The sequence below is a fragment of the Cololabis saira genome, chromosome 13, assembly GCF_033807715.1.
Source record: "Cololabis saira isolate AMF1-May2022 chromosome 13, fColSai1.1, whole genome shotgun sequence".
Taxonomy (NCBI): Eukaryota; Metazoa; Chordata; class Actinopteri; order Beloniformes; family Belonidae; genus Cololabis; species Cololabis saira.
In genome coordinates this window covers 46096375-46117215 of record NC_084599.1, presented here as the reverse complement: position 1 = coordinate 46117215, position 20841 = coordinate 46096375, and the positions used below count along the sequence as shown (strand labels likewise).

At 45.7% G+C, this 20841-nt stretch overlaps 1 protein-coding gene across 1 annotated transcript in view; it reads left to right on the top strand.

Moving 5' to 3' along the window:
* bmb (brambleberry) overlaps positions 1–20841 on the top strand; it is a 30280-nt gene that overhangs the window by 8595 nt on the left and 844 nt on the right. Inside the window, exons 3-12 of the mRNA XM_061738921.1 lie at positions 5766–5894; positions 7211–7396; positions 7559–7781; positions 8820–8936; positions 11760–11939; positions 14785–14991; positions 15642–15786; positions 18350–18402; positions 18918–19033; positions 19432–19562. Of these exons, the coding sequence (XP_061594905.1) occupies positions 5766–5894; positions 7211–7396; positions 7559–7781; positions 8820–8936; positions 11760–11939; positions 14785–14991; positions 15642–15786; positions 18350–18402; positions 18918–19033; positions 19432–19562 (1487 nt within the window). The remainder of the gene's footprint in view (positions 1–5765; positions 5895–7210; positions 7397–7558; positions 7782–8819; positions 8937–11759; positions 11940–14784; positions 14992–15641; positions 15787–18349; positions 18403–18917; positions 19034–19431; positions 19563–20841) is intronic.

The window sequence follows — 20841 nt, the reverse complement described above, 5'->3', positions numbered from 1 at the left end:
ACTTGCAGTAGGGGCACTGTAAAGCAATTTAATCCATGAAATATAGTTTTGACCAAATCCGAATCTTGTAAGAACTGAAAATAAATAACCCCACTCTACGCGGTCAAAGGCCTTCTCTGCATCCATAGAGACCACCAATTCAGGATATTCTGTAACAGATTTTGACATTATTATGTTAAGTAAACGACGAATATTACAAGATAACTGCCGACCCTTTATAAAACCAGTTTGGTCAGTGGAAATAATGTTTGGTAGGCAGGGATCCAGCCGGCCAGCAAGGATCTTCGCTAACAGCTTTATATCGGCATTAAGCAAGCTGACAGGCCTCCAACTGCTGCATACTTCCAGGTCTTTATTTTTCTTTGGGATGAGAGAAATTAAAGCTTGATTTAAAGACATTGGGAGAATGCCACACCCTAGAGAGTCATTAAACATGTCCAGCATCAAGGGGGCTAACTGGTCAGAAAATTTCTTCAAGAAGTCAGCTGGGAAGCCGTCTGGGCCTGGTGCCTTACCATTTTGCATTAATTTAAGACTGCCTGTAACCTCTTCTAAACGAAGTGAAGCATCCAAGTTATTTTTAGTTGTTTCGTTAATTACAGGAAAACCTAAATCATCTAAAAATGTATCCATTACAGTGTTCTCAGATGGAGCTTCCGATTTATACAGATTGGAATAATATGAGGCAAAAACATTATTTATCTCGTTTGGATCTGTAATTAAGGTTTGAGGGTCTTTCCGAATTTGTGCGATTGATCTGGAGGCAGACTGATGCTTCAATTGCCTTGCTAACAGTCGGCTAGCCTTGTCGCCATACTCATAATAGGTTCCTTTTGTTCTCCTTAAAAGTAGTTCTGCCTGGTTTGTAGAAATTAAATCAAATTCAGTTTGACGTTTAAGTCTTTCCATCTGAAGAGTGGGATTAAGAGGTGACGAATGTTGTCTATCAATATGCAAAATTGCTTCCTCTCACTCACTCACTCACTCATCTTCTCCCGCTTTATCCGTTACCGGGTCGCGGGGGCAGCAGCCTCAGCAGGGATGCCCAGACTTCCCTCACCCCAGACACTTCCTCCAGCTCTTCCGGGGGGAGTCCGAGGCGTTCCCAGGCCAGCCGAGAGACATAGTCTCTCCAGCGTGTCCTGGGTCTTCCCCGGGGTCTCCTCCCGGTGGGACATGCCTGGAACACCTCCCTAGGGAGGCGTCCAGGAGGCATCCGGTACAGATGCCCAAGCCACCTCAGCTGACTCCTCTCAATGTGGAGGAGTAGCGGCTCGACTCCGAGCTCCTCCCGGGTGACCGAACTCCTCACCCTATCTCTAAGGGAGCGTCCAGCCACCCTGCGGAGGAAACTCATCTCGGCCGCTTGTATCCGCGATCTTGTCCTTTCGGTCACTACCCAAAGTTCATGACCATAGGTGAGGGTAGGGGCGTAGATTGACCGGTAAATCGAGAGCTTCGCCTTTCGACTCAGCTCCCTCTTTACCACGACGGTCCAGTACATCGACCGCATTACTGCGGACGATGCACCGATCCGCCTGTCAATCTCACGCTCCATTGTTCCCTCACTCGTGAACAAGATCCCGAGATACTTGAACTCCTCCACCTGAGGCAGGACTTCTCCACCCACCCGGAGAAGGCATGCCACCCTTTTCCGGTCGAGAACCATGGCCTCGGTCTTGGAGGTGCTGATTTTCATCCCTGCCGCGTCGCACTCGGCCGCAAACCGCCCCAGCACATGCTGGAGGTCCCGGTCTGATGAAGCCAACAGGACAACATCATCTGCAAAAAGCAGAGATGAAATCCTGAGGTTCCCAAACCGGATCCCCTCCGGCCCCTGGCTGCGCCTAGAAATCCTGTCCATAAAAATTATGAACAGGACCGGTGACAAAGGGCAGCCCTGCCGGAGTCCAACATGCACCGGGAACAAGTCTGACTTACTGCCGGCAATGCGAACCAGACTCCTGCTTCGATCATACAGAGACCGGACAGCCCTTAGTAGAGGGCCCCGGACTCCATACTCACTCAGCACCCCCCACAGAATGGCACGAGGGACACGGTCAAATGCCTTCTCCAGATCCACAAAACACATGTAGACTGGTTGGGCAAATTCCCATGAACCCTCGAGCACCCTGCGGAGGGTATAGAGCTGGTCCAGTGTTCCACGACCGGGACGAAAACCGCATTGTTCCTCCTGAATCCGAGGTTCGACTATCGGCCGTAATCTCCTCTCCAGTACCCTGGCGTAGACTTTCCCCGGGAGGCTGAGAAGTGTGATCCCCCTGTAGTTGGAACACACTCTCCGGTCCCCCTTTTTAAACAGAGGGACCACCACCCCGGTTTGCCACCCCAGCGGTACTGTCCCCTTCCTCCATGCAATGTCGCAGAGGCGTGTCAGCCAAGACAGCCCTACGACATCCAGAGACTTGAGGTACTCAGGGCGAATCTCATCCACCCCCGGTGCCCGGCCACCGAGGAGCTTACGAACCACCTCGGTGACCTCGGCTTGGGTGATGGATGAGCACGCCTCCGAGCCCCAACCCTCTGCTTCCTCAGTGGAAGGCATGTCAGTCGGGTTAAGGAGATCCTCAAAGTATTCCTTCCACCGTCCGACAATGTCCCCAGTCGAGGTCAACAGCTCCCCACCAGCACCATAAATGGTGCCGGCAGAGTACTGCTTCCCCCTCCTGAGGCGCCGAACGGTCCTCCAGAATTTCCTCGAGGCCGACCGAAAGTCCTCCTCCATGGCCTCCCCGAACTCCTCCCAGACCCGAGTTTTTGCCTCCAAGACTGCCCGAGCCGCGGCCCGCTTGGCCTGCCGGTACCCATCTACTGCGTCAGGAGTCCCACCGGCCAACATAGCCCGGTAGGACTCCTTCTTCAGTCTGACGGCATCCTGTACTTCCGGTGTCCACCACCGGGTTCTAGGATTGCCGCCACGACAGGCACCGGAGACCTTGCGTCTGCAGCTTCGAGCCGCCGCGTTGACAATGGAGGCAGAGAACATGGTCCACTCGGACTCAATGTCCCCCGCCTCCCCCGGGATCCGAGAGAAGCTCTCCCGGAGGTGGGAGTTGAAGATGTCCCTGACAGAGGGCTCAGCCAGACGTTCCCAACAGACCCTCACAATCCGTTTGGGTCTGCCCGGTCAAAATTGCTTCCATCAATTCTTATTGTCTCTGTTTCCTCTGCTTACCTGCTCTGGCACTGTAAGATATAATCTCTCCTCTTATTACTGCTTTTAAAGTTTCCCATAGAAGCGAAGGAGAGAGTGAATCAGATTTATTATCTTGTATGAAAAATGAAATCTTTTCTGAAATAAATCTACAAAATTTGTCAGATGATAATAAACCAGTATTAAATCCCCAATTTAAGCGCTTTTCACATTTTGGAGACAACTGCAGATCTAAGAGAAGAGGAGCGTGGTCTGAGATAAATATTGCTGAGTATTCACATGATTTTACTGAGGATATAATTGTTTTGTCTAAAAAAAATAATCAATGCGGGAATATGTCTGATAAACATGCGAATAAAATTAGAACTCTTTTGTTGTAGGGTGATAAACGCCACACATCCACACTACCAATTTGATCCATAAGTGTAGTAAGCGTCTTAGCCATATTGGAAGGGGTTAGGTTTTTTGGGTTTGATTTATCAAGAATAGGATTAACAGTTAAATTAAGGTCTCCCCCAAAAATAAGATGATGCGAGTTCAGGCATGGGATTGATGACGATAAGGAAGTCATAAAATTAGGACAGTCGACGTTAGGGGCGTATGCACAAACCAGAATAACAGGAGTTTGGAATAATACACCATAAATAAATGCTCTTCTAGGCAAAACCCACATGTTCTACTACAAAGTTAAATCTTTTCCGCAGAAATTCAGCAGCTACATTGTTCAAAATCTTAAATTGCATCTCTTTTATTTTTGGGGCTATTGGTCATTTGATACATTTACAGAATGTATTATTTTGTCAGTTCCAATTTTTTTTTTTTTTTTTTTTATTTGGCTGATGAGTAATAATGTAATAATGCATAATAAATAAATGCATTTTTTATCAGACGTACTTTTGCATTCAAAGCCTGCAGAATAAGTGCAGTTACCACCGGTACACTGTAAAACCTCTAAGTTAGTTCAACTCAAACTGTTTGAGGAAACTAATCGCCTAAAACCATTTAAGTTTATTAACTCAAACAATTCAAGTGTAAAAATATTCCATTGAGGTTCAAGTAACTCAAATATTTATTGTTAAGGTAACTTGGTTAAATAAATTTGATACTATTTCATTCAGTAAACTGAACTTAAAACTAATACGTATTATACACTCATATGTCGTATTTCCTTGACTTATTTAAAAAGTGTTGATTGTGTTAATTTGCATCAAGCCAGAATAACTTAATTTAATCTTTTTTACATAAATGTTAGCACTCAAGTTCAAGTTACTCAGTTTTATTTCTCTAAATTAAATGATCACATTCTAGTCGTCACAACTTCTAGCTACTCAATTAATTTCAGTTGTCATAACTTAAATAACTCAACTTTAAGTTTATTTAACACAAAACAAACAAACATCTTATACCAGATTCAAACATTTAATTCATGTTTGAGTCTGAACTGATGGAAATGAGTGACCACAACTTTTTCCAACGTTTAAGTTAGGTTCAAGGTTCAAGGTTCAAGGTGTTTATTTGTCACACAGAATGTACAAGTACATGCATTGTGAAAAACTTATGCTGGGTCGTGCTCCACAATACATAGTTAAAACAATGGTAACTTGATCAAATTTACCACTTTACCACTTTCAACTTAATAAAATTAAGTTGAAAGTTATTTCAACTTAATTTTATTAAGATTCACTGATAGGTTGTACAGTGAGGTGTAGATCTGTGAAGGTGTAGATCTGTCCTGCAGGTGATGTAGATCTGTCCTGCAGGTGGTGTAGATCTGTCCTGCAGGTGACGTAGATCTGTAAAGGTGTAGATCTGTCCTGCAGGTGACGTAGATCTGTCCTGCAGGTGACGTAGATCTGTCCTGCAGGTGGTGTAGATCTGTCCTGCAGGTGATGTAGATCTGTCCTGCAGGTGATGTAGATCTGTCCTGCAGGTGATGTAGATCTGTCCTGCAGGTGATGTAGATCTGTCCTGCAGGTGGTGTAGATCTGTCCTGCAGGTGGTGTAGATCTGTCCTGCAGGTGATGTAGATCTGTCCTGCAGGTGATGTAGATCTGTCCTGCAGGTGATGTAGATCTGTCCTGCAGGTGATGTAGATCTGTCCTGCAGGTGATGTAGATCTGTCCTGCAGGTGATGTAGATCTGTCCTGCAGGTGATGTAGATCTGTCCTGCAGGTGATGTAGATCTGTCCTGCAGGTGGTGTAATGCTCTGTTTCACCAGGTGGTGTAGATCTGTCCTGCAGGTGGTGTAGATCTGTCCTGCAGGTGGTGTAGATCTGTCCTGCAGGTGGTGTAGATCTGTCCTGCAGGTGGTGTAGATCTGTCCTGCAGGTGGTGTAGATCTGTCCTGCAGGTGGTGTAGATCTGTCCTGCAGGTGTAGATCTGTCCTGCAGGTGGTGTAGATCTGTCCTGCAGGTGGTGTAGATCTGTCCTGCAGGTGGTGTAGATCTGTCCTGCAGGTGGTGTAGATCTGTCCTGCAGGTGTAGATCTGTCCTGCAGGTGGTGTAGATCTGTCCTGCAGGTGGTGTAGATCTGTCCTGCAGGTGGTGTAGATCTGTCCTGCAGGTGGTGTAATGCTCGTCTTCACCAGGTGGTGGCGCGCCTGAGGTCGAGCTGTGGAAACCTCTCCGAGGAAGATCTGGCCAAACTGGGAGTGGAACTGTTCAACTGCCAGGCGGAGACGGAGGGACGGCAGACCTTCCCCTGCACCGGAGACATGGTAAAAAACTCACCGGAGACATGGTAAAAACTGACCAAGATATGGTAAAAAACTGACCAAGACACGGTAAAACACTGACCCGAGACGTGCAATCAGTGCACTTAAACAGATCCTCAGCCTGCACAATGATGACTGATTATTTAACGTTACGTAACCATCCAGGAAATTATGTTTTAACACAGCTGGAGCTGTGTTAAAACATGTGAACACATTCACAAATTCCACTCATAACAGGTCATCATGCAAAATTCAAAAGAGACATGATGGCTCTCCACAGGTGGGTTTACGCAGCTTACACATAAATCACACTCATAACAGGCCATAATGCAAAATAATAATAACAAAAATAAAAAAAAACATTAGCTCTCAGGTGGGTTCAGGCCATATTAAGCAGGCTGGCCTCTTACCTTAAGTTAAAATAGACCAAATGTGCCTTTTCTCTTTTTTTATTTATTTTTACTTTTTTTATGCCTTGTCTGCACGCGTATTAATGGTTAATACCATGCTGGTAAAAACCTAAGGCATATATATGTGCATTGTTACTATATTTAATATATATATATATATATACATATACATACGCATACACATACATATGCATACACATACAAACCCAGTTTTTTTTTTTGTTTGTTTTTTTGCCGGGGGGGAGGAGGGGTGTGCCTTTTCTCGACTTCTTGTGCTTTCCGTCCTGGTTTCCAGGAAGAAGAGAGGCGATGTCCTGCTTTAATCCAGCTTCTGACAAATGGAACCGGGTCCAATTTGTCCAGAGGAGGTCCGTTGAGGTCACAAACAGGAGTGCAGACAGGCTTTCTTCGCGAAACCTGTTGCGCGCCTGGCTGTCCGTGTTATTAACTGCGGAAAAGCCTCGTTGCGCTGTGCTGGCGCACATGGCTAATTTGCATACATAAAGGTGCAGGACTTGTGTTAAACCAATAAAAGTTTGGAATTGTGAATACTTGATATGGTGATCTCTTAAACATTTAATTGACCATTAGTGACAATCTAATGATCATATTATATTATATAGCCTAATTTATTTATTTTTTTGACAACATTGAGACCCCCCCTAAATTTGGCTTTTGAGTCCTTCAGGGGGGCTCAAGGGCTAATTATTTCGCCCTCTGACCCCCAGACCGTCCTGACCTCTGACCCCCAGACCGTCCTGACCTCTGACCCCCAGACCGTCCTGACCTCTGACCCCCAGACCGTCGTGACCTCTGACCCCCAGACCGTCGTGACCTCTGACCCCCAGCCCGTCGTGACCTCTGACCCCCAGACCGTCGTGACCTCCGTCTCTGACCTCTGACCCCCAGACCCTCCGGGCCTGCACGGCCGGCATGGACGCCGACACCTGGACCTCCTACCACATCGTGAGCAACCGAGCGCGGAGCGTCTGCTACGCCGTCCGGCAGCAGCTGTTCCGGCGCCGGGCGGAGCTGACGGTCAACGCGCTGATGCACACGGCCAGCAGCCAGCTGGACGCCATGCAGGACCTCAAGGTGAGACACCCTGGACCTGGTCCCCCCAGGACCCTGAACCTAGCCGACAACGGACGGATCTCTCCGTCAGGACGGGCGGAGACATCATTACCTGCATGTAAACGTGGTCTACGTCTCTCCGTCAGGACGGATCTCTCTCTGACTGATGTCTCTCTCCATCAGGACGGGCAGCAGCAGCTGAAGGCGCTCACCTCGGCCTCCCTGCAGCAGCTGCTGGACGGACACCAGGACCTGCAGGCCCAGCAGGGCCGGCTGCACGAGGGCCAGGGCCACGTGGAGGCCTCGCTCCGGGAGAACCTGCAGCGTCTGGGCCACGAGAAGGCGCTGATCGCCTCGGGCCAGGAGCTGGTGGCCCAGCTCATCCAGGGCATCGCCAGCAAGATGGGTGAGTCCTGGAAGTCCATTTCTGATAAAATACGGCCTTTAAATGTCTCAAATCTCAATCCAAGGGTCTTAATATCAGAGGGAATTTATCCGGTCATCATTAAAAAGTTTATTTAATCGTTTTGAGTATAAATAAATCTGTTTCCAGTTGTTGGACGCCTCAGCCAGGGTTGCCAGGTTGGGCAGGTTTCAGCCTAATGGGGATGAATAATCCAGGACTGGGCGGGTTGATAAAATCTGGGCTGCTTTTCCTGGTTTTTACTAAATATTTAGCAGAAATTATTACCAAAAAAGTTTCCATGATGGCAAAGAAAAGTAGAAACTTACACAATAAAATGATTAATCTGCTCAATTTAATTGTAGTCTTTGTTTGGAGCCTGAACTTTTTAGTGGTGAAGTGAAGCTTGAAATGTATTACGCATTTAATAATTTACAGTTTTAACATAGAGAATAGGATTTGGTCTTCTTTTCCTGGTTTTTACTAAATATTTAGGAGAAAATGTTAACAGAAACGTTTCCATGATGGTGGAGAAAAGTAGAAACTTACACATTAAACTCTATTTTATTTGCTTTTTGATTTACTCACTTAATTGTAGTCTTTATTTGGATCCTGAACTACTTCTTTAGTGGTGTTGTGAAGCTTCATTTGCTTATGACTTCAAATTTATAATGCATTTAATAATTGATGGTTTTAACATAGAGAAAGTTTGATTCAGGCTGGTTTTTCATTATTTCCGCGGGTTTTACGTCACGTTTGGGCTGAAACCTGTCAGATCTGGCAACCTGGACCTCAGCGATGGATTTCTTAGTCAGCGTAGTCTCCAAATATGGGTGAATGTAAATATGGGTTAAAAGTGTGCAACCGTCGTTTTGGTCTTAAATTTAGTTTGAAAAATGTATTAAAGTCTTACATTTAACTTAGTCAAACCTGTAGACACCCGGTCGTCCTTTTCTGATGTTTCTAAAGCTTCCCAGAAAGGTTATATTTGTCAAATGCTCCATTTAAACTGGTATGAAGTTGTGATCCTGCCGTTTCCAGAGAACGTGAGCGAGCGTCTGCAGAGCCAGAACTCGGAGGTGCAGGACGGACACAAGGCCATCGTTCAGGACCTGACGGACGTCCGTCTGCAGGCGCAGGACATCCACCACAAGATCGGTGAGTAAAGCTACTTTCACATAGAACGCGGTTTGCACCGCGCACACCGCCGGGGTGGGCGCAGAGTCGGCGCAGAGCAGCGCGCATATTTGCTGCAAGTTGCTTGGCGGCCGGAAATTTTTTTTCCTGTCTGGCGCCGTTTTCCCACTCGTTTGGACGTACAGTAGCTACAGCTCCGTTTGCAAAATGCATCTGTCCTGGTTCAAAGAAAAGCCATGGCTTTAGTTCTACTGAGGAGACGAGTAGCAGCAAGGAGGGGATGGGTCCATGAAATCCTCATGTCAGCCATCTAGATTTTCCTAGACCAGGGGTTCTTAACCTTTCTGACCTCGAGGCCCAATTTTTTCAGTACAGAGCGGCCCAGGGCCCAAGTAAAAACCTTGTCAAATAAAATGATCATCACAGACTTTTATGAAACATGTCAATGTTAACATGCACACGTCAAGCTTGATTTATACTAGGACAAATCAATCAGTTCAGGCTTATTAATAAAAAAAGATCAATAATTAGATTTTACTTAAATAAAAAAAGGAAGGACTCAGAATAAAAAATATATATACATATAAAGCAATCAATGGATGGCAGTAGAGCGGGTCGTCCAATGATCGGAAGGTCGGCAGTTCGAATCCCGCTACGTACCAGTTGCTGTCGTAGTGTCCTTGGGCAAGACACCTTACCCACCTTGCCCCGTGTGAATGTTTTTGAATGTTTGGTGGTGGTCGGAAGGGCCGACTGACGCTTCTGTCAGTCTGCAGGGCAGCTGTGGCTACAAACGTAGCTACCACCACCGGTGAGAATGTGTAGGAATGAATAATGGTCTCTGTAAAAAGCGCTCTGGGTGTCTTGAAGGGCGCTATATAAAACCAAGCCATTATTATTAATAAAAAGTAAAATAAATACATTAAAAATAATGTTTTTAAATTAAATAAACTGTAAATAAAATTGAAATAAAGTGCAAATGAAACTATATTTGTGCATAGCAGAACCAGAAGAATCTTTATTTTCTTTCATATACATATAAAAAAAAATACAATTTCCTTTTTATCTGCAGCTCTTAATGAGACACTTGGGCCTCTGAGACACAATCAGGTCCAGTCTGGGTGGAATGGGGGAAAGGCTCACTCTCAGAGTAGCATCCAGAGTTGCTCTGAGTCTGTTTCGGGCTTTGGGCTTAGTTGTGGCCACGATGGAGAATATAAAAATAAAGGATCACGCCGCGCTCGCTCTCCCCGTTGCTGGGCGCAGACCAAGTAATCAATCCCTGATACTGGCAGATCCAAGCCGACTCTGAGCGCAGACCAAGTAAACGATCCCTTATCCTGGCGGATTTAAACCTATTTTGTGCAAAATAAAGGATTTTCTCCGTAAATACAGGCCTTAATAGTACACGTGCAGCTAGATGAGTGTCCGAGGTAAATGGAACGTGCCGCGGCATTATTCTCCTCTTTTATAGAACCTCCCCCGCTTCTTCCTCTTGGTTCCCTCCTCCACCGGCTGGCAGTCAGTAACAACTGACTAATGTATTAGCGCCACCACATGGTCGGGATGCAGTCCCGCGGCCCCCGCGGCCCAAACCTACAAAACAGAATTTTTTTCGCGGCCCACTAGGGGGCGCTCGCGGCCCAAGTGTGGGCCGCGGCCCTATGGTTAAGAATCACTGTCCTAGACGATCAAGATGGAGGAAAGAATAATCTTGTCTGTGTGAGGAGCTGGTTGCTGGTTCCAGGTCTGGTCCTGGTTCCAGGTCTGGTCCCTCTGCCTATCGGGACATCAATAAAAAGGGACAAAAGTGGAGGGAAATGTCCCAGAATTTGGACATACCTGGTGTGTTTAAAAGTGGTAGAAATGTGATATTCTTTTGCTCTTTTAACAATAAAATGTTAATTTAAAATAAAATTGTTGGGTCCAAATCAACATTACATAAATTCATAACAAGGAAAGACACAGAGACTACCTTGGAGTGGGTTTTTAGCGCACTCCTGCAGGAGGGGGAGAGCAGAGGAGTGCAGGGCAACGTGGGAGAACTCCTCATTGAGAACCCCTGAGCTTCCCCAAGTTCCTCCCCTCTGCATGATGCTTTTATTAAGAAACTTGACAGGAAATGACCATATTAGGACTGTCAACAGTAAACGGTTAGACGGTGAACAACGGGGTGGAAGTGATAATGTGTGATTGAGTCCTGACATTACAGTGGTCAGCTGTCACCAGGACAGTCGAAGACCTGAGTAGATCAGGAAATGGCTGCTGTGACATCTGTTAGCAAAGCATGTGACAGTTTCATAAGGAAGAAACAAGTTCAAAGGTTGAATTAACCTCACAAAAATATAGCATTTCCATGCCTCATATCAGGATCAATTGAATCATTTATCAATATATGGTTATGAAAAGACCACGTGTCAATACTTTTGCAAACTGAAGCACTACATGTCCACATTTCATGGACCCATCCCCTCCTTGCTGCTCGTCTCCTCCTCAGAACTAAAGCCAGTGCTTTTCTTTAAAGCAGGGACAGATACATTTTGCAAACGGAGCTGTAGCTACTGTACGTCCCAACGAGTGGGGAAAACGGCGCCAGACCCTTTGCCGCCGTGCAAAGTCAGCGGCGTGCGCCCTGTTGCGCGCCGCCGACCTCGGCGGCAGACCCTGCGCCCCTGCGCAGCGGCAGCACATACACAATGAACGGGAAAGCCGGCGGCTGTCGCTGTGCGCCCTCTATGTGAAAACCGCTTAACAGGCGCAGGACATCCACCAGAAGATCGGTGAGGAACCAGCTCTTCTGTCCACGTTAACTCTGTGCTGAGTCTCATGTGTCTCTGTCCTCAGACACCAGCCTGCTGGAGTTCCTGCAGTACCAGGACCGGACCGCCCAGTACTACGCCGACCTGATGGCCAAGCTGGAGCGCATGAACGGCACGCTGGGCGTCATGCTGCGCTACATGGACGCCACGCAGACCCGCGTGGAGGAACGCCTGGCGCTGATCCAGGGATACCTGGGCTGGGCGGGTGAGACCGGTTTGATCCAGATACCTGGGCTGGGCGGATGAGACCGGTTTGATCCAGATACCTGGGCTGGGCTGGGCTGGTGAGACCGGTTTGATCCAGATACCTGGGCTGGGCTGGTGAGACCGGTTTGATCCAGATACCTGGACCTGGGCTGGTGAGACCGGTTTGATCCAGATACCTGGACCTGGGCTGGTGAGACCGGTTTGATCCAGATACCTGGACCTGGGCTGGTGAGACCGGTTTGATCCAGATACCTGGACCTGGGCTGGTGAGACCGGTTCGGTGGAACTAAATAAAATAAATTAATAAATAAAATTCAAATTAATAAAATGAAAGAACTTAACAAAGCAAACAACCATTAGTGAAGCGAGGTTGCCATTAAAACAAGGAAGTTTTAAAATAATCCTAGAATCCGATATTAATGAGAGAGGGGAAGAAAAATAAAAATGTTCTTTCCCGATCAAAATTAATGTTAGTTTATTTCACACAAATTCCGTCACATGCCGTTATTACTCAGAGCCTCACACGGGGCACCATTTTGTTGTGCCACACGTAGGGGGGCGCTGTTCAGTTATCAGTTATTGATAATTTTATTCAACAATTATTAATATTTAATAAAGTCCATCCAGATACCTAGGCTGGTGAGACCGGTTTGATCCAGATACCTGGGCTGGTGAGACCGGTTCGGTGGAACAGGAGTATTTGTTGGTCTTAAGGTCCTGACACACCAGGCCGACTGTCGGCCGTCGGTGCGTCTGTCTTTAGTTTCCCCGGTGTGTCCCGCACGTCGCCACAGGTCGGCCTCCCGTCGGGAGCTTTTCAGCCGACTTGACATGTTGAATCGGCGTCGGCCGTCGGTCAAACAGCTCACTCTGTGATTGGCTGTTCCCAGAATTACCCAGAATGCTTTTCGTCGTCATTTGCGGACTGAATAAAAAAAAAACATGGCGGCCATTTCTTATGAATAAAATCAATATTTTGAGTTAGTTTCTGCATAAAAATGCATTTTGATTACATTTCTAGCGAGACATAAATATTTTACTTTCATAATATTCACTCAGTGAATGTACATAATCACTCGTTTGTTTTTTTCAAACCGCGCCAGAATAAAGGCTGATTTATGGTTCTGCGTTACACCAACACAGAGCTACGGTGTAGGTTACGCGGCGACGCACGCCGTACGCCGTACCCTACGCCGTAGGCTCTGCGTCGATTTAACGCGGAACCATAAATCTTGCTCCCAAACCGGCAGGCAGAAAAATCCCGAAATTTTCTGAGCAAATTTCTTAACAGGCGTAGCTACAACTGTTAGATTTCATCATTAAACCAACATTTATCTTCCTAAATGATTTATTTCAGTAGCGGTAATTCTCCACAGAGTTTTGTTTGTCTGTTTTGTATTGCACTTGTGTTTTCTCAATAAAGCTTTGAAAAAAAAAAAGCGCTGTCCTCCTCCTTGAGCCCCTGAATACAGACTAGCGCTGCCTGCTGGTATGGAGGGGAATTTACCGCTCACGCATGCACAGAACGTACGTGCTAGTTCGCCGTCGGGTGTCGTATCTGCGGTGTGTCTAGTGAGCCAGACGCAGCCGACGCAGCCGACACAGCAGTCGGCCGAGAGTGGGCGACGTCGGGTTGGTGTGTCAGGGCCTTTAGGAGCGGAGCAGCAGAGTTCTGGATGAGCTGCATCTAACTGATCCTTTTAACTGTAAAGACGCTGGTCCAATAATCGAGCAGGGACTAGTGTCTCCAGGTCCTGCTGAGACACCAGATCTTTCAACCTTTATGTTCTTAAAGGTATTGTGACATCATTTTTAACATGCTTTTAACACTATTAAAAGTCTTGGCCAACATCCCTCAAATGTGTCTAAAAGGTTTTAACAAGAAAAACTTCACTCCAGTACTCCATTCCTGGCTTTTTATGACAGTGTTTTTTTGCGCCGTGAAAAACGCTTCCTTTACCCCCTTTCCTGTCAATCATTGCTCCGCTCCTCCTCCAAACCTCCTCCTCCAACCAACTGCTACAAACTTCTGCCGTCTTCACACACACGCGCGCACACCGAACCACAAACACCCACACACACAGCCCAGACAGGGCGACTACAGCCGGGGATGAAGTCCGTGCGCACACCGAACCGGACTTCTAACAGCGGCGTCGGAGAGTTAAGCCGGGAGCGACAGGCGAAGCATGCACAGAAAAGCAGCAGGGCGAACCACAGCAAACAATCATAAAAATAAAGGCATGCAAGCAGCAGTGTCTCCTTATCTTAAGTCCAGTCAGTGGCCGCGGGTCTTCTTAGCAGTTTTCCTCCGGTGATTAGAACAAAAGAGGCTCTAAACAGCTCCGTGTTAAGCCTGATTTATGGTTCCGCGTTAAATCGACGCAGAGCCTACGCCGTAGGGTTCAGCGTACGGTGCGCGTCGCCGCGTAACCCTACGCCGTAGGCTCTGCGTCGGTGTAACGCGGAACCATAAATCAGCCTTTATGGTGCGCTGGAGAGGAGAGGAGGCAGGGAGCTGGGTGGAGGGGGCGGTGATTTAGCGGGTCGTTACGTAACGACCCGCCACCAAACCAGATGAGCTGTTTTTGCATAGTTATGCGGAAAATCCCAGAAAGCACACAATACACTGAATGTTAAAAGTTCGTTGTTTTTTGGGTGTAATTGATGTCAAGACACCCAACAAAACACAAAAAATCAAGAAAAATTTGTTTTTCATGTCACAATCCCTTTAAGGTGGCGTTAGGCTGGTTATAATTCCGGTCTGAGTCTGAGTCCATCTCTACCTCTACGTCTACATTGATCCAATAATAACTGATTCAGTGTTTCTCTCCCGTGTGTTTCAGGTCTTAGTCTGACGGCCATGTGGACGTGCGTCGCCCACGCCGGCTACTTCGTGGTCGGTGCCGTCCTGCTGACGTTCCTGCGCTGCCCAGGCTTTTCCCGGGCGGCGCTGCTGCTCACGGTTCCCCTGAACGCCGTGGCCGAGGTGAACCAGCAGCCGGCCCTGGACCTGGCCGGCCTGAGCCTGCTGCTGCTGGCCACGTCCCTAGGTAGGAACCAATACATCTCTAGGTAGGAACCAACGCAGGGAACCGGCCGCGTCGTTGGGCAGGAACCCGGCCATTTTTAATTGTGTAATTTTGGCGCAGTTTCTTCCATTTTCACGTGTCGTACTTTAACGAACTCCTCCTAGCAGGATTGTCCGTTCCACATAAAACTCGCTCAGGAGACACAGAAGACGTTAACCATGAAAAGTTATTAAAATCATGAGTTTTGGTGAAATGGCGTGGCCGTGGCGCCGCGTCAAACTTCAACGTTAAACAGGAAGTGATACTAGTAGCTGATTGGTCCATATCTGATAGTTCCTACTTTCTATCATAACTTTTGAATGGTTTGACATAAAGAGTCATGGTGGTGTCATCGGACTCGGTTTTGAGTCCTTGACCTTTTTATTGGTGGAAATTGCACGCGTGAGGGCCCGTTCATCGCTGCTTGCAGCTTTAATTATTATTATTTTATTTTATTGATCGATGGTAACTATGACTGTTACCTTTTATTTTATGTCTTTACTTATTTTATTTAACATTTTATGTCTTGAGCTGTTTTGTCTTATTTATTCTGTCCAGCCCTTTGGTCAGCTGTGGTTGTTTTAAACGTGTTTTAATCGTGTTTAAACGAGCGTTTGTTCTGCCGTCTCCAGGCCACTGGTTCCTGACCGGGTTGTGGTCCTGGGTCCGGCCCGGGGGGAAGCCTGCGGCGCCGCTGCCCATCGCCCTGGTCGCTGTGGACCAGCAGGAACCAGAATCCCCCCAGCACCGTTACCCAGCATCCTCCACTCCACAGAGGTCCGTCTGCAAGGCGTCTCACACGCAGACGATGCTGCACTAAGTGTTTCTGACACTTTAACCTTAAACAAATACACCTTTTCCACCAAACCAGTTCTGGTTCTGGTTCTGGTTCTGGGCCAGTGCTGAGTTTGGAACCAGACTTTCTGTTTCCACTGACAAAGAACTGGCTCCGGTTCCGAGGTAGGGTTGCCACCTCCAAAAAATTGAAATAAAGGACGCCCCAATTTCAGCAGCGCAGGAGCCAAAAAAAAGCCCCAAAACTTCTAAACTGAATAAAAATGTGTTTATTTTATATGAAAAAACGTGTTCTTTAATAGCATTGAACTTGCATGACTGTACAGACAGACAACCATATAGCAGCTGAAATAGCTATGCTATGTATGTAACATCAGCCAAGGTGTAGAATATTGTTTCAGGTGAAGAATATGGTGTAAAAGTTAATTTATTTCAATAATTCAACTAGAATATGGTGTAAAAGTTAATTTATTTCAATAATTCAACTAGAATATGGTGTAAAAGTTAATTCAATAATTCAACTAGAATATGGTGTAAAGGTTCATTTATTTCAATAATTCAACTTAAAAGGTGAAACTAATATATTACATAGTCTTATTACATGCAAAGCAAGATATGTTAAACCTTTATTTGTTATAATTTTGATGATGGAATTGTTTATTGATTTCATAAAATATTCTCTAATTTATTTTTTATTTGGGGTTTTCATAAACTGTGAGCCATAATCAGAGATCAGCGTCTTGCTGGTGCAGGAACTGCTGCACAGAGATGAGTGAATGACACTTAGAGCTTAGAGCGTATAATAAGCGGGGATGTTAACGTACGGTGCGTGTCGCACGTGTACCCTACGCCGTCGATTTAACGCGGAACCATAAATCAGGCTTAACGCGGGCGCATTTGTCAGTTTTCTTTTCGTCTTTTCAACTGAGCAGCAAACACAAACTGAGGGTGCAATGCTGATGCTTATGCACCATCGTAGAACCGGGCCTGGCATAATATATGTCCGTATTGGTTCAATACGGAACTTTTAATTCCCAACTCCTACCTGGAGGTGAAGCCCGAGTCCCCGCAGCGCTGTCTGGCACACACACACATATATAATAATAATAATAACATAGAAAGATCTGGGCACAGACGCAGCAGGTCCTGTTGTCCCGCCACTAAGATTTTGCTGGCCTTAATGTTTCCTGTGTTTTATTTTGTTCATTATTGATACATTTAGGTTTGAGGTGTGTGTGTGTGTGACAGACGTGTGTATGGGGCGTTAGTGAAAATCGCGTCTCGTATTAGTTCAATACGGGACGCAACATTTTTTTCTCAAATAAAGGACAATTCCGTATTTTACGGGACGGGTGGCGACCCTATTCCAAGCTAGCACCAACTCTTTACTGGTTTAGAGGAAAGAACCGCTTACGTCAGCGGAGGGGGCGGAGTTATTAAGACATTTTCAAATCAGAATGAATCTGGATGCAGCAAAGCATCATGGGAGGAGGAGACGAGCTGTCTTTTAGAGATGTTGGTTCACGTAGCTCCTCCGTGGTCCAGTTAAAGCAGATACCTGGTTGTTGCTAAAACTTTCACGCTAACGCAGAGACGCGAGTGACGTTAGCAGAGACGCGAAGGCGCGAGTGGCGTTAGCGGAGGCGTGAGTGGCGTTAGCGGAGACGTAACTGACGTAGCTCCTCTTAGCACCCGAGCTGTGGAAAAACAAACCGGTCTCAGCTGGTTCCTAGTTGAACCAGAACTAGAACTGGAACCGGTTTGGTGGAAAAGTTATGAGAAACCAAAGTGTTACATTCAGTGATCTGAAGCAGAACATGTTTCTATGTTGCAGCATGTTTGGTTGTGAGTTTGATACATGGATGTATTATAGAAACTGGATTGGAGACTAAAAATGGCCGCCCATTCATTTCAATGCATTCTGCTCAGCCAGCGCATAAGCCGAAAAAATCTCTGACTTCCGGGTTTACTTCCGCATACAGCGGCCCATAGAGCATGCGCAGTTGAGTCACCTCCCATGATGCTCTGGGGCCTCCCATCATGCCCCGGGGCAATGACGCGAGTATTAATATAATATGTATTAATATAATATCTTAATTAATGTATATTATTACATGTATAGCATCACATATATGATTAATGTATTAATATAATATAATTACATAATATATATTAATATAAACATCCGTGGAATGCACGGACACGGCTGTGACGTCATCCGTGACGTCACGCCCAGAAAGAGACTTTTCTTTGACTTTTCTGGCCGTTATAAAACATTTTTGACGGATATAAAGTCCATGACTTAAAAATATAGAATACAAAGATTAGTAATTGCCGGGGATTACAGCTGGAGGTTCCTGTGAACAGTTTTAGAGGCTTCTCTTTTACTATTGCGGCCTATGGGAAAAAAGCTTTCTGGGCCGCATGGGATTTTCTGTTGCAGTACCGCGGCTGGACACTGGAAAAAATCGGCGCGCCTTCTGACTGCCAGACCCGGGGGCTGGTTTGATACGGTGGATAAATAAACTGTCCTGTTTCTTGTCAGAGAGGAGAAGGAAACCGTTTACGACCTGCTGGAGAAAGACGACTTTCTATCAGGTAAGAGTTTTATCTGAAGCTTATTCCAGTAAAATAACGCTTTTAAAAGCTTATTCCAGTAAATTAACGGTTTTAAAAGCTTATTCCAGTAAAATAACGCTTTTAAAAGCTTATTCCAGTAAAATAACTGTTTTAAAAGCTTATTCCAGTAAAATAATGCTTTTAAAAGCTTATTCCGGTAAAATAACGCTTTTAAAAGCTTATTCCGGTAAATTAACGCTTTTAAAAGCTTATTCCGGTAAAATAACGCTTTTAAAAGCTTATTCCAGTAAAATAACGCTTTTAAAAGCTTATTCCAGTAAAATAACGCTTTTAAAAGCTTATTCCGGTAAAATAACGCTTTTAAAAGCTTATTCCAGGAAATTAACGCTTTTAAAAGCTTATTCCAGTAAATTAACGCTTTTAAAAGCTTATTCCAGTAAATTAACGCTTTTAAAAGCTTATTCCAGTAAAATAACGCTTTTAAAAGCTTATTCCAGTAAGATAACAGCAGTTTCTACCGTTTCCTGGTCCAGGAGACTTCAGCGTGTCGGCCGTGTCGCCCCCGCCCAGGAAGCTGCAGGATCCGCGGTTCCTCGTCTCCTTCAACCACTCCACGCCCAGGTTTACGGCCCCGCCCCTTTTCCCCGGGGTGAGCCAATCGGATCGTTTGTTACGGGGAGATCTGGAGGGTTTACTCTGGGAATGATCTGTATCTTTAACTCTGGGAATGATCCGTATCTGTTGTTGTCGTTTAACTCTGGGAATGATCTGTATCTGTTGTCGTTTAACTCTGGGAATGATCCGTATCTGTTGTCGTTTAACTCTGGGAATGATCTGTATCTGTTGTTTAACTCTGGGAATGATCCGTATCGGTTGTCGTTTAACTCTGGGAATGATCTGTATCTGTTGTCGTTTAACTCTGGGAATGATCTGTATCTGTTGTCGTTTAACTCTGGGAATGATCTGTATCTGTCGTCGTTTAACTCTGGGAATGATCTGTATCTGTTATCGTTTAACTCTGGGAATGATCTGTATCCGTTATCTTAGGCTCCGGGGGACGACGTCCCCACAAAGATGCTGGGGGGAGTTTTTGACGCCGTCAACGACTCTCACGGCTTCACCTGCGACTCCAGGAGCGCCAGCCCGGCGCCGTCGGTGCTGTCGGTGCTCAGCAACGGGTCGGTGAAGGTCCAGTTCTACACGTAGAGCCGCTCACGTCCACGTTAACAGCAATAGGAATGGGAATTGATACCATTTTTTCCGATTCCATTTTCGATTCTGCTTAACGATTCAATTCTTTATCGATTCTCATTTGGAAAAAAGGAGAACAAACAATTTTAGTATAAACTTTTAGTATCAACTTTGCCTTGGGCTCCTCCATGGTGCCAGGGGGTCCCCACAAAATTATTAGTAATATAAAATATGCATTTAATATAAAATAACAATAAAATAAATATTCTTCTGTAGAAATTAACTAAATACAATAAATTATTTTGTGGCAATTACACAAGAATGTCCAGTAACATGTTCAACATCACAAACTTAGTAACTGCTGGTGACATTCATCTATTCTGGCCTGATTCTCTTCCCTGCTGATGAGGTGTTGAGGAATTTATCAAACCAGTTCAGAAGTCCGCTTTGTGGTATAGTGAGTTTTTATTCAGCAATCCGGCGGTGGGCGGATCTACACAGACCAAAGTCTGGTTGATATGCCGACCCAGATTGATTTGGCCACAGGGTTTTTATACAAAAGTTCAATAGACAATGACAGGAATAAACCAGCCCAGTGAGAGACAGTCAGAGGTGTGATCCTTAAGCTTTGGGACCACCCCTGAGGGATCAGGAAGTCCATATATGGTTTTGTCTCTGTAGGGGCTGGAAGTCGAATCCACTCCCCCGGTGCCTGTCTCAGCAGGGATGCAAGACGTTTTCCTGCTGGGCGCGAATGCACACATTGCGCAACGTGTTTGGTGACGTAATTCGTGCCGACTGGAATCGATAAGGGAATCGTTTGCGAAAAAGGCAAACGATTCCAAGGAATTGAAACACTGAGAACCGGTTCTGGATTCCCATCCCTAATCAGCAATGTTCACAAAGTCCTGTAGACCAGGGTTAGAATAGTTTTTAATTTTTCATTTTAGTTTAGTTTTATTTCGTTTTGACACTTTCTCCCTCAATTCAGTTAGTTTTAATTAGTTTTTAGTGTGGGTTTGCTAGTTTTTATTAGTTTCTATATTTTCAAAAATGCTTAGTTTTAGTTTTGACGTCACGGACCGGGAGGCGTTCAGGTGCCGTAGCTGCCAGTTGGAGATAAACGGCCAGAGCAGAATAAATTGATCAAACCAAGAGTCTTATATTGACAGGGATGAAAACGGAGGAAATTATATCTATAATTTCAGTTCGTTTTCTAAACACGCAATATAGTTTCAGTTAGTTATCGTTTTTGTCTTTGAGAAA